Here is an 11,977-nt window from a genome sequence, read left to right as displayed (position 1 = left end):
TTTTAATATTTCATTTTTTGCTCTTCATTTTTCAATTTAATTAGGAGTTGACTGTAATGCTAACCCAAGACACAAACAGGTTTTATCGAATCCTTCCCCTAGGTCTAGGGGAATACCAAAATATTTAGAAAAATATATTTTTTACAAACAACCAACAAGAAATCCGAAGTACAAATCTCAATTTATTACCATGTATACTGCCGGTTAGGGGAAACAAAAAAAAAAAAAAAAAAAGGATTTGAAGTGAGATAAAATAGATTCGTAGTAACTGTGAATGAATAAAAGCCATATAATATATATTATGTATCCCCAAACATAATTACAGTTTGGCAAAAATTTATAACATTTTTTCTTCCTTTTTTTCCCATTAATAGGACGGAAGTACAGGCAACAAATTAAAAAAACTGCGTAGAACTAATGTGTGTGTGCACATATTTTTTTTCTTTTTAAGTGTTAAAAACAATTTCATCATAAATTTGAAAAATAAAAAAAATGTGCAAAAGGTAAAAGGGACGAAAATATAAGAAAATAAAAAAAAATTTTACTTTTAAACACAATAATTATAATCACAAAGAAAAATACGGTAAAAAAAAAAAAAAAATTTTTTTTTTTTTTTATGCTAATTATTCCTATTAATAAATAGGTGAAAAGGAAATAATAAAAAAATAAAGAAAATGGATTAAAATATGAAAAAAAAAATACACAACTTAATGTTACACATTTTATACAATTAACCCTATAGATAAATAAAAAAAAGGGAAAAAAAAAATTCACAATCCTAATTGAACAAAACACATGTAAATATCTCCTCTTGTTAAGTACAGATATAAATATATGTATTCATATATATATATGTATTCATATATATAATATGTATGTACACGTACATATATACTACGCATTTTTCAATTTTGTATTTTTTTAAAGATAATACATCATTATAAATGCAATGGTAACAACTACAAAAATTACTTATTCGATTCATTATTAACGTTGCTAATGATGCATTAGAATAATATTATTATTCTATGGGTACTTTAATTTTGTTCTTTAATTTAATGTTTATTTCCTTTTTTGTTTTTTTTTTTGTTTCTCTTATTGGAATTGCCATCTACATCATCATTATCATTACCATCATCATCGTTTTCATTATCATCATTTCCGTTATCATCATTTCCGTTATCATCATTTCCATTATCATCATTTCCATTATCATCGTTTACATCCTCATCATCATTATTACCATCATCGTTGTTGTTATCAATAATTTCATCATCATCGTCGTCATCATCATCATCATCATCACCACCATCGTTAAAATCTCCTCCATTGAAATAATTGAAATTATTAAAATTATTTCCACCATTATTTATGTTCCCATCATCTGCTTTTGGTTCTGTTTTTGTTTCACCTTCTAATCCGGAATCCATCTCTTCTTGAAAATCTTCTTCTGGTTCCGCAAGGGGCGCTGGTACTTGACATGTGCATTTATTATTTTTCCATATATTTGGAATAAACGTTAAAACAGCAAGGATAAGTAATAAATTTCGGCGAACCATTTTTGCGGTTAATTATAATAGTCTTAAATGCGGAATTACTAAAATGGGTAAATGTACAAAAAGGAATTGTGTAAAAGTATATTATTTATATATTTATAAGTATATATGTATATGTACTTGTGTACATGAATGTATATTAATACGCATGGGAACTTAAACCCGTCATAATTTCTTCTAATTTTTATACTAAATATTTATTATATAAAATTACATTTACAAAAGTTCTTACTTTCGTTTATAAAAACGCTCAGTAATGAATTTTACTTTTTTGTAATCAACTCTTTCAAAGCAAAAAAAATAAAATAAAAAAATAAATAAAAAAAAAGGAATGGAAAAGAAAGGAAAGGAAAGGAAAGAAAAAAAAAATATAAAATATAAAATAAATGCTCAAAAAAAATTATGTAATATATATATATTTTGTTGTTCGCATATGAGTGTGATAGAAAAACCTTCTAAAAAATTTTGAAGAAAATTTTACCCTTTTGGTAAAAATTTTTAAATTCGTTACTTAAACTGTTCGCATTAAGGTTTTTATATAAATATAAATATAAATATAAATATATATATAAGTATATATATAAGTATATATATAAGTATATATATAAGTATATATATATGTATATATATAAGTATATATATAAGTATATATATATGTATATATATATGTATATATATATGTATATATATATGTATATATATAAATAATATGAATATACCCCTCCCTTATACAATTTTCACGCGTTTGTTTATGTGCAAAACAAATATAATAATAATATAAGTTATTACATAAAATTTATACATACGTTAATATATATAAAGCATATATAAACATATTGTAAATATACACGCGTACTGTTGTGTTTTAGTGTTACCAAATTAAAAGATTAAAATAAAGTTTTTACGTAAAATTTATTTTTTTCTTCAAAAGTTCAAAATTCCGTAACTTCTAAATTTTTGGAGAAAGAGCAAAATGTAGTAGTAAAAAATGCTCAGGTTTAAAAATTGAAAATTTTAAAGAAACTTATTTTATGTATTATAACTATACTGCAGCAACTATATTATTTATAACTACAAAATTTATGAGTATAACATTTATAATAAATATTTTAATATTATATATGGGTAATCTTAATTATTTATAAAAATTATAATATATAATTATATTACATAAAAAATTATGTTTGAAAAAACATTATATATTTTTTTGTACTACAAAATATAATTATTTTATTTATATACATATAATTTATGTATATATATATTATATTCATTAATTATTTTTGGATATCCAATTTAACTGTCGTTTAAGTGTTTTTTTTTTTTTTTTTTTTTTATGTTTCACTATTTTTTTCTTTATCCTTCCAGTAACTGAAAAAAAAAAAAAAAAAATAGTGAAACATAAAAAAAAAAAAAAAAAAAAAGAGAAAAAAATAAAACAGCACATGCTATATATATATATATATATATTATGTGCGTATATACATATATATAAATATAGTATATAAAATATAATTTGTATGGGCACAAGCTAAGCAATATTAAATTGAAAATATATATAATAATGATGAAGAGATTAAACGAACCACAAATAAATTTATGTAGTAAAATTATTTATGTGGATGAAACCACATTTATATAAAATGTAACTTTAAAAAAAAAAAAATTGAAAGATTAAAAATGAAAAAAATAGTATTATAAAATGTACTTAAGAAGAGGAATTTCCTCTGTTTTCTTTAAATTTTATTATTAGGATTACAGCAAAACCGTGGAATAATAACTACATAAATTTATTATAAATATGTATGTGTATAGGTATATAAATTTATTATATATATGTATGTGTATAGGTGTATAGGGGATTATATATTCCATAGTCTTTAGTAAACTTGTGATTTTTTTATATTTGTTATATGAGTTACAACTTATAAATAGCTTTCATTTTTTAACGTCATATTGTGTGTACACAAAAAAGTTCGTAGTTTAAATATCTTGTTAGGATTAGAAAAATGGCTGTGAAAAAATGTATAAAAGCATTTTCATTGTACTTGTCCCTTTTTTAATAAAATGTGTACCTTTTTAATTGGTGTGGCGTAGGAAAAAAAAAAAAAAAAATATGCACATGTGTACGTATATTATGTATGTATGTGTATGTATACTATGTATGTATGTGTATGTATACTATGTATGTATGTGTATGTATACTATGTATGTATGTGTATGTATACTATGTATGTATATATATATATAGTTATTTATTTATTTAAAGTAAAAGCAAATATTTAGTTTGACAGGAAACCTAGGTGTTCCGTAGTGTACAAAAATATGTTGGCTTAAAAATAGCCCCATCGTAGTAACACATGGCATAATTTTGATCGCATATATATATTGTGATATTTTTAAAACAAATACTGTATCAATTAATTATTAAAGATACATAGCTTATTCTCGTGGTACCTATTCATTATTAGCATGCACTCTTTGGAATAATATGATTTGCCGAGCTTTGGTGAGTAGACAAAATACGAAATAAAGGGTGGTATGAAAACGCTTATGTGATATGGGCAGTTATGTCTACACCAAAGCAACTCGGAAAAGAACGAAAAGGGAGAAAAGGAAAACAAAATAAGTATTTAAATAGAATACACATATATAACGTTTTATAGTGCCCTAATAAAAAGGTGCATTTTCTGTCTAGGTGCCCATTAAACCCTTGGTTTTTTTTTTTTTTTATACAAACTTTTTGAAATATATACTATATAAGATAAATTTTAAAAATATTATATTTTTTTTTTTTTTTTTTTAAAAAGTAAAAGAACATCAAAAGGGTTAAGATAGACAAGGATTGTAAATACAAGATGTATTGGTAATTTCTTATTTTGGTAAATGTTCCTGTTTTATTTTATTATTATTATTATTATTTTGTTTTTATACTCTTGGAGTGGTTTAACTAAGATTTAGTGGTGATTATTAAATTTATATATTTATGATATAAGAGCAGTTATTAAGAATGAGCAGAATAAGGTTCATATATTTCTAAGGTTAATTTTGTTTTTATTTTTTGTAATAAAAAAAAGAAAAGAACAATAAAAAGAAATGATATATTAGTTAAAAAGAATTACTTAAAAACAGTAATTTCAATGTTTTTACTTCCTTTTATTATTACCTTGTCAGAATTATTAAATGGAAAAAGTTTCATTTAAATTAATAATAGGCATTAATGTAATACTTCTAATGTTCCTTTACAATTAGGTAATCAATTCAAATAGAGGTACAAATAAGTTTACATTATGTACAATAATAGCCTATTTTTGATAATTATTACCTATTCTTTTATTTTTCATATATATCTCTTTTTAATAATGATATAAAAAAAAAAAAAATTTACAACCGTATCAGATAATATCATATTTGCTCATTTTATATTTAATGTGATGGCATGTTGTCATTCTTTATTTTTTTATTTCGTCCATTAAGGTTCATAAATTACCCGTTCAGCCTCTACGTCCACATATTCTTTCCTTAATGTATATTAATAAAACCATAAATCATCTTTGAGAAGACTAGCTAAATTTGCATTTTTCCTTCCCCATTGTTGTACTTCGTATGGGCGCGTATGTACGTATGCATGAACGCATGTACTCAGTTACTTATATATATATGTATATATATATTTATATATATAAGTATTCCTGTACATTTTCTTCAACAAGCTTCATTCCTCTTTGCATTTTTAAGAACATTATTTTCCACTTAAATTCCTTTTTTCTTCATATTTTTTATTTCATTTCTGCTACCATATATATGTGCAATTTGCTACACTTCTTACAGTTGATTTATTTTTTTTAATTTTGCCATATGCATTTTTTTTTTCCTTATATTTTTCAAAAATATTAAATATTTTGTATTATATATAGTATCTCATTAAAAAAAAATAAAATAAAATAAAAACAAGTTGAATATATAAATGAATACATACATACATACACTTATATATATGTATCATATAAAAAGGTAATATTTTATAGCTTCTACATACGTAAAATGAGTTATTTTTTTTTTGGTAATATTATTCATAATATGATATATGCGGTACAGTAATTATATTATATATTATTCTGAGACGAATAATGCATTAAATCATTTGTTCGAACAGCCACTTATATTTTCTAAGGTATGAAAATAATTTGAAGCTTTTTTTTTTTTTTTTTTTTTTTTTGCATCATACATATATATAGGTATAATATATAAATTATATACACTCAACTTAATTTGTATGCTTATATATATACATACATAAAAATATATATCCCATTTTACGTGCATGTGCTTTGAATAAAAGAAACGACTATTTTCAAATTTAAGTTTTAATAATATACCATTAAGTAAACAGCAGAAACTTTGCTTTTTCCGTTTCGAATATATTTTAACAGTTATATTTTATGAAAAAATTAAATTACATTATTACATCCACAAATTAAGTTTTTTTTTTCTTTTTTTTTTTATTTTATTTATTACTTTTTTTTTTTCGGTTTACCCCTTGTCACATAACATCATAGTTCCATATTTGCAAATAATTCAGTATTAGTTTTATATGTATATATACATACATATATATACATATAAATACATATAAATACATATAAATACATATATATACATATATATACATATAAATACATATAAATACATATAAATACATATACATGCATATAAATACATATATATACATATATATACATATAAATACTTATAAATACATATATATACATATAAATACATATATATAAATATATATATGTATATGCTTTTTTGACACGAAAAGAGCAAAATTCAAGGTAATATAGTACCTTGTTAATAGCAACAATTATTATTTTAAAAAAAGGGGAAAAAAAAAAAATGGATTCGGATGTAGTAGTAAATGAAAAGTTTGACTTTATTATGTTAAATATAGCTAGGGAATGTGGTGATATAAACAACTTAATGAATCTATTTTTTTCCTTTTTATTAAGGAAAACAGATTTTATTACAAATTCGAAAAGTATAGAACAATGTGAGGAGGTTGTGTTGAAGACTCTAAGAAAACATTATAAAAAAAAAGAGGAATATTTAAAGAAATTAAAAAAAGAGTATGAAATGATGGATGAAGAGAAGAAGAAAATATATGAACGAGAATTCAATCGGAATAATAAAAAAGACAGTATAACTGATAAAAAAAAAAATACAAATTTAAAAGTAAATAAAAATATGGAAAATGGAAAAATCAGTAATGACCGAGTCGTAGATTTAAGTGAAGAAGAAGATGAAATGGAAAAAACGAAAAATTTTGAGGGAATGAACAACAATGATAAAGAATTAAACAAAATCAGCGATAAATTTGAAAGGAAGAAAAATAATAACAACAATAGTGGTAGTAAAAGTAGAAGCGGTATCAGTAACTGTAATAACAACAATGGTGATAATAAAAATCAAAATAGCAAGTCGGACGATTCAGATGAAGAAGACTCGGCTCCCCCCAAAGGAAATGGAGGGAAAACGGAAAAATACACGTGGACACAAACAATAAACAGCTTAGATATGTATATAGATTTAGAAGAAAAGGTAAGAACAAAAGATATTAAATTAGATATTACTTATAAAAAATTATATGTAAAAGTTAAAAATGAAGTACTTATTGATGGGGAATTTTACAAACATATAAAGCCTGAGGATTCTATTTGGACATTAGAAGATAATGGAGTTATTCATTTATGTATAGAAAAATTAAATGGAATGGAATGGTGGTCAACTGTCATTAAAGGAGATGCAGAGATTGATGTAAAAAAAATTGTACCAGAAAATTCGAGAATGGAAGACCTTGATGCTGAGACGAGATCAGTTGTAGAAAAAATGCTTTATGATCAGAAACAAAAAGCTTTAAATTTACCTACATCAGATGAACAAAAGAAATTTGAAATTTTTGAGAAATTTAAAAAAATGCATCCTGAGATGGATTTTTCAAAAGCGAATATTAATTATGGAAATTCCTCTTCAAATAATATGTTCTTCGGAAACTAGCGCGCGTGGAGGACCTCCTGTGCATATGCGTATGCATATGTACGTGTGTGTATACTTACGTATATGCTTGTTTATTTACATATGCTTGTGTGTATGCATATGTATATGTTTATATACCTATGTGCATATAATTTTATAGTCTCTCAATTTTTTGTTTTTTTCTCCTTTCTTAAAGTGGACCAAACTTATTGTTATAATGTGTGTATACACGTCGTTTTTTTTTTTTTTTTTAATATACCCTTAGCCTTTTTTTCCGGGTGTGTGTTTCACAAGCATGTTCACAAATATGTACACATCATATGCATGCATTTGTACTTTTAAATTGATATCCCAGTGAATATATACACACACCCACGCGCATATGATTTAAAAAAAAAGGGTCATACATTTGAAGTATATTGTTATATATTTATATTAAAATAAAAAAAAAAATTGTAAATATAAACAAAATTTTTGAAGTTTTCAAAAAAATTTGCTCCTTACGCACACATTAAATAGCAGGAATGTTAAATATATAACAGAAAAATAAAATAGAATAAAGTAAAATAAAAATAACTCGGAAAAGAATAAAGCTAAATGTATATAACCCTTTGTCCACTTCGTTTAACAATGATATCGAGCTATATTTTTAAAGCAGAAAAAAAAAAAAAAAAAAAAAAAAAAAAGAGATAACGGGAAGTATGAAAGAAACTATGTGAGGAATAATTTTTATCCGAATAAATATGTAAAGATGTTGTGATATATATATATTTTTTTTTTTTTCTCTTCTTATGAATGTCGGTCGAACTTCAAACACCTTAAGTTATTTATTTTTCATCCTTTTAATTCCTATTTATTTATTTAGATATAATTTGGCTATACACATGTTCACATTTGGAGCAAGCTCTTCAAAAATTGTTATATATTTTTATAAATATGACAACATATATATGTGTGCATTTGCATGTATATGCATGCATGTTTATGTACATATGGATTAGAATTTTAAAATAAAAATTTTTACATGTCCTTGAATTTCCTAAGAGCCGGTTTATTATCATTAAAAAAATTTAAAATTTCCTCGTCTTTTAAGGATGCCCTTCTCTGTTGATGTTTTTGTATCAAATCTGTTAAAACGTCTATGAGTATTTTTTTAATTTCACCACTTAGCATTTCCCCCTTTTTATATTTTTCACCTATTTCGTTTAACTGGTCATCATCATCTAGAAGGTACCTTAAATATTGATAAGAAATATCCTTATCTAAATTTGCTCCTTTTTGTCTATGCTCCTCTATAGTAGCACCTCCCCCACTGAAGGCGTATTTGTTAATTTTATTTCTGACTTGTTCAGGTGAATCAGTTAAAAATATTACACTGTTATTATGTTGTTCCTCCTTGGGATTATTAGTAATGCTATTAGTGCTATTATTGTTGTTACTGTTATTGCTGCCCTTGTTGCTACTATTGTTTATATTACCCTTTTCGTCTTTCTTTTTCTTCGTGCTGCTCATTTTGGAGTTAACTCCATGCAAACCCGGCATAAAAACAGAATGCACGACTACGGGCTTATGTAAAGCTAATTTCACGGCAATATCTCTACTTAGTCGGAAGTAGGGATCCTGATCAATCCCTTGAGGGACTAGGCAAGGTATATTTTTGCCTAAAAAATTTGGAAAGCACTGAGAAAAACAAGGAGCAATTTGAAAAGACGGATACGATATTTTTCCAATATTATCACTATGATTAAAACCAAAAACATTCATGCTTTGATTTAATGTTGTTTTTTTATGAATTAATAAAACAGTAGGATATAAATTACCTGCATATTCAGTATTTTTAAAAATAAAAGTTAAATCAGGATTTAGACCTACTGCTATTATATCTTTTACATTTTCATATGCTAGTTTGTTAATATATTCTAAGGAATAATTTTGATTAAATAAAAATTTTTCATCATCTGAGATTTGTATAACCAAAGGAACATTAAATGCATCTTGTAAATATTTACAAAAATAAAATGGTATTAAATGACCTAAATGCATAGATAAAGAGGAAGGACCTCTACCAGTATATATGTAAAAGCATTTATTCTTTTCATAATAATTTAATAAGAAATCTAAATCTCTATGACTAAAAAAAATTCCTCTTCTAATAAAATGATGTGCTTTTTTATTAGTTAACTGTTCAATTCTTTTAATATGATTTTCTGTAATATTTGAACACCCAAAGTCCTTTATCAGTTTGCTATAATTTATCCCTTCTTCACTTATATTTACGTCCCAAGGTGTAACCTCCTTAGATCTATCAAAATTTATATTCTCGACACCTGATGGGGGTAGCACTTTATTTTTCGGAAAAATCTCCTCTACACTTATATGCGCGGAGGATTCGTTCAAATTATTCAAGCCATTTATGGCATTCGCGGCAGTTACCCCATTCACACCAATCACCCCACACTTATCCGTTGCTCCTACTCCATTATTATCCTCATTCGTAGAACTAGTATTTACCTTCATCACAGGGCACAACAAAAAATTGTGTAGTCCTCTCTCATCTTTGTAAATGGCACTTAACTCTTCAAATGTATACTTCGGATTAACAGAAAAATGCACTTCCAACGATTCCTTATTATTCAAATATTTAAATTTACTTACTTCAATATCTTTTATCAATCCTGTATGCTTTAAAACTCTATTTCTATTACAATTGATATTCCACTCTTCTAAAATTATTAAATTTATTTCGTTGATATCCTTTGCTAATCCGAAATTATCGTAAATACAATCCCCATAAAACTTTTCCGCAAACCTTCGATCGATGCAGTAATTGTAAAAAGGCACCTCTTCCTGAATTTTATTTCTTATAAGCTTTTTTATGTCATCGTACTGATTTATTGTTGGTTCTACTGCGATACGATTTACTGTCAGTATGCCCAAGTTGTTTGGCTGCACGAGGGGGGAATAAATAAAAAATAATAATAATAAAATATAAATAAAATAAAATAAAATAAAATAAGAATAAATATAAATATAAAAATAAAATAAAAATAAATATAAATATAAATATAAAATAAAATAAGAATAAAATAAAAATAAAATAAAAATAAAAATAAAATAAAAATAAAATAAAAATAAAATAAAAATAAAATAATAATAAAATAAAAATAAAATAATAATAAAATAATAATAAAATAATAATAAAAGGATTACAAATTAAGAAAAAATAAATTAAAGCTATATATCGTGAATAAAACTATTCAACAGTACAACAATAACGAGTGAATCATTGTCTAAATCTTGTGAGTCGCGTGGACACACCATTAACAAAAAATGCACAATATCCACGGGTAAAATTATTCTATTTAGCGTCTAGACGTTCTGCTTAAAAGTTGATTATATAATATGATCACGACACATTCAGAGTGGCATATAAAGATATGGTCTAATTCACAAGTGAAATTAATTGGATTTTTTATTTTCGTTTCTCTTATTTTTTTTATTTTATTTTTTATTTTATTTTATATTATTTTATTTTATATTATTTTATTTTTTAATTTTTTTTTTTATTTTATTTTTTCGAATTACCTTCCTTTTTATGCTTTCAGTTGTTCTGCTTGTGGGAATCTGCAAAATGATACATAAAGCCCCTTTAATTATGCTAAATGCAGAGTCCACATACACTGTTTTTAGTTTATCCATTACACCCTGTGCTCTTGAAGTTCCTTTTTTTTTTTTTTTTTTTTTTTTTTTTTTTTTTTTTTTTTTTTTTTTTTTTTTTTTTTACTTTATTTTTTTTTTTATTCCAACGCAAAATATACGGCTAGAATAATATTTAAATAGTAACATACGTGCCCACGCACATATGTATGTACTCACAGGAACAACCTTTATTTTTTTTACCTTTCGTATGAATTATGTTTACATGTATTTGTTTTTTAATTACAGCTATTATTTTCTGTGTGCGTTTTATAACTGTTTTTCTCGTAATAACACACGTTAATGTTATTGCGGCAAACCTTGAATTTACTAAAAAAAAAATTTTTTTTCTCTTCCCATTTTTCACGAAAAAAAATCTTTTTCATTAAAAATGATTTTTTTTTTTTTTATGTTGGTCATATATTATTTAAAGAAAATAATTTTATACGCTTACACATTTTAAAGCCTTTTTTTTTTTTTTTTTTTTGTTTTTCTTTTCTTTTCTTTTCTTTTTTTAATTTTCTTGAAAAATGCATTTGAGGAATAGAAATACTGCGCATGTAATGGATTGTAACATAGTTCGTGGCACGACACATAAATACAAGTACAAATCTGCCTCAATATGGAAATCTTTTTTTTTTTTTTTTTTTTTCACCAACGGGTTAACATTAAATTAGAGTTAATATTAA

At 24.2% G+C, this 11,977-nt stretch overlaps 3 protein-coding genes across 3 annotated transcripts; 1 reads left to right on the top strand and 2 right to left on the bottom strand.

Moving 5' to 3' along the window:
• Positions 1–1,055: 1,055 nt before the first annotated feature.
• On the bottom strand, positions 1,056–1,559 carry MKS88_004211 (parasitophorous vacuolar protein 3; the record flags this gene model as incomplete). Its single annotated transcript, XM_067217366.1, has 1 exon — positions 1,056–1,559. The coding sequence occupies one exon, from the start codon at positions 1,557–1,559 to the stop codon at positions 1,056–1,058; it is 504 nt and encodes a 167-aa protein (XP_067071802.1).
• A 4,896-nt stretch (positions 1,560–6,455) lies between these two features.
• MKS88_004210 (nuclear movement protein) lies at positions 6,456–7,613 on the top strand (the record flags this gene model as incomplete). Its single annotated transcript, XM_067217365.1, has 1 exon — positions 6,456–7,613. One exon carries the CDS (start codon positions 6,456–6,458, stop codon positions 7,611–7,613), a length of 1,158 nt encoding a protein of 385 aa, XP_067071801.1.
• Positions 7,614–8,612: 999 nt separating this feature from the next.
• Positions 8,613–11,291, bottom strand: MKS88_004209 (tryptophan--tRNA ligase; the record flags this gene model as incomplete). The annotated part of the gene is made up of 2 exons (XM_067217364.1): positions 8,613–10,538; positions 11,178–11,291. 2 exons carry the CDS (start codon positions 11,289–11,291, stop codon positions 8,613–8,615), a joined length of 2,040 nt encoding a protein of 679 aa, XP_067071800.1.
• Between the last annotated feature and the right edge of the window lie 686 nt (positions 11,292–11,977).

The sequence above is a fragment of the Plasmodium brasilianum genome, chromosome 12 (genome assembly GCF_023973825.1).
Source record: "Plasmodium brasilianum strain Bolivian I chromosome 12, whole genome shotgun sequence".
NCBI classification, from domain to species: Eukaryota; Apicomplexa; class Aconoidasida; order Haemosporida; family Plasmodiidae; genus Plasmodium; species Plasmodium brasilianum.
The sequence above is the reverse complement of the archived record's forward strand: the minus strand, read 5'-3'. Positions and strand labels throughout refer to the sequence as shown.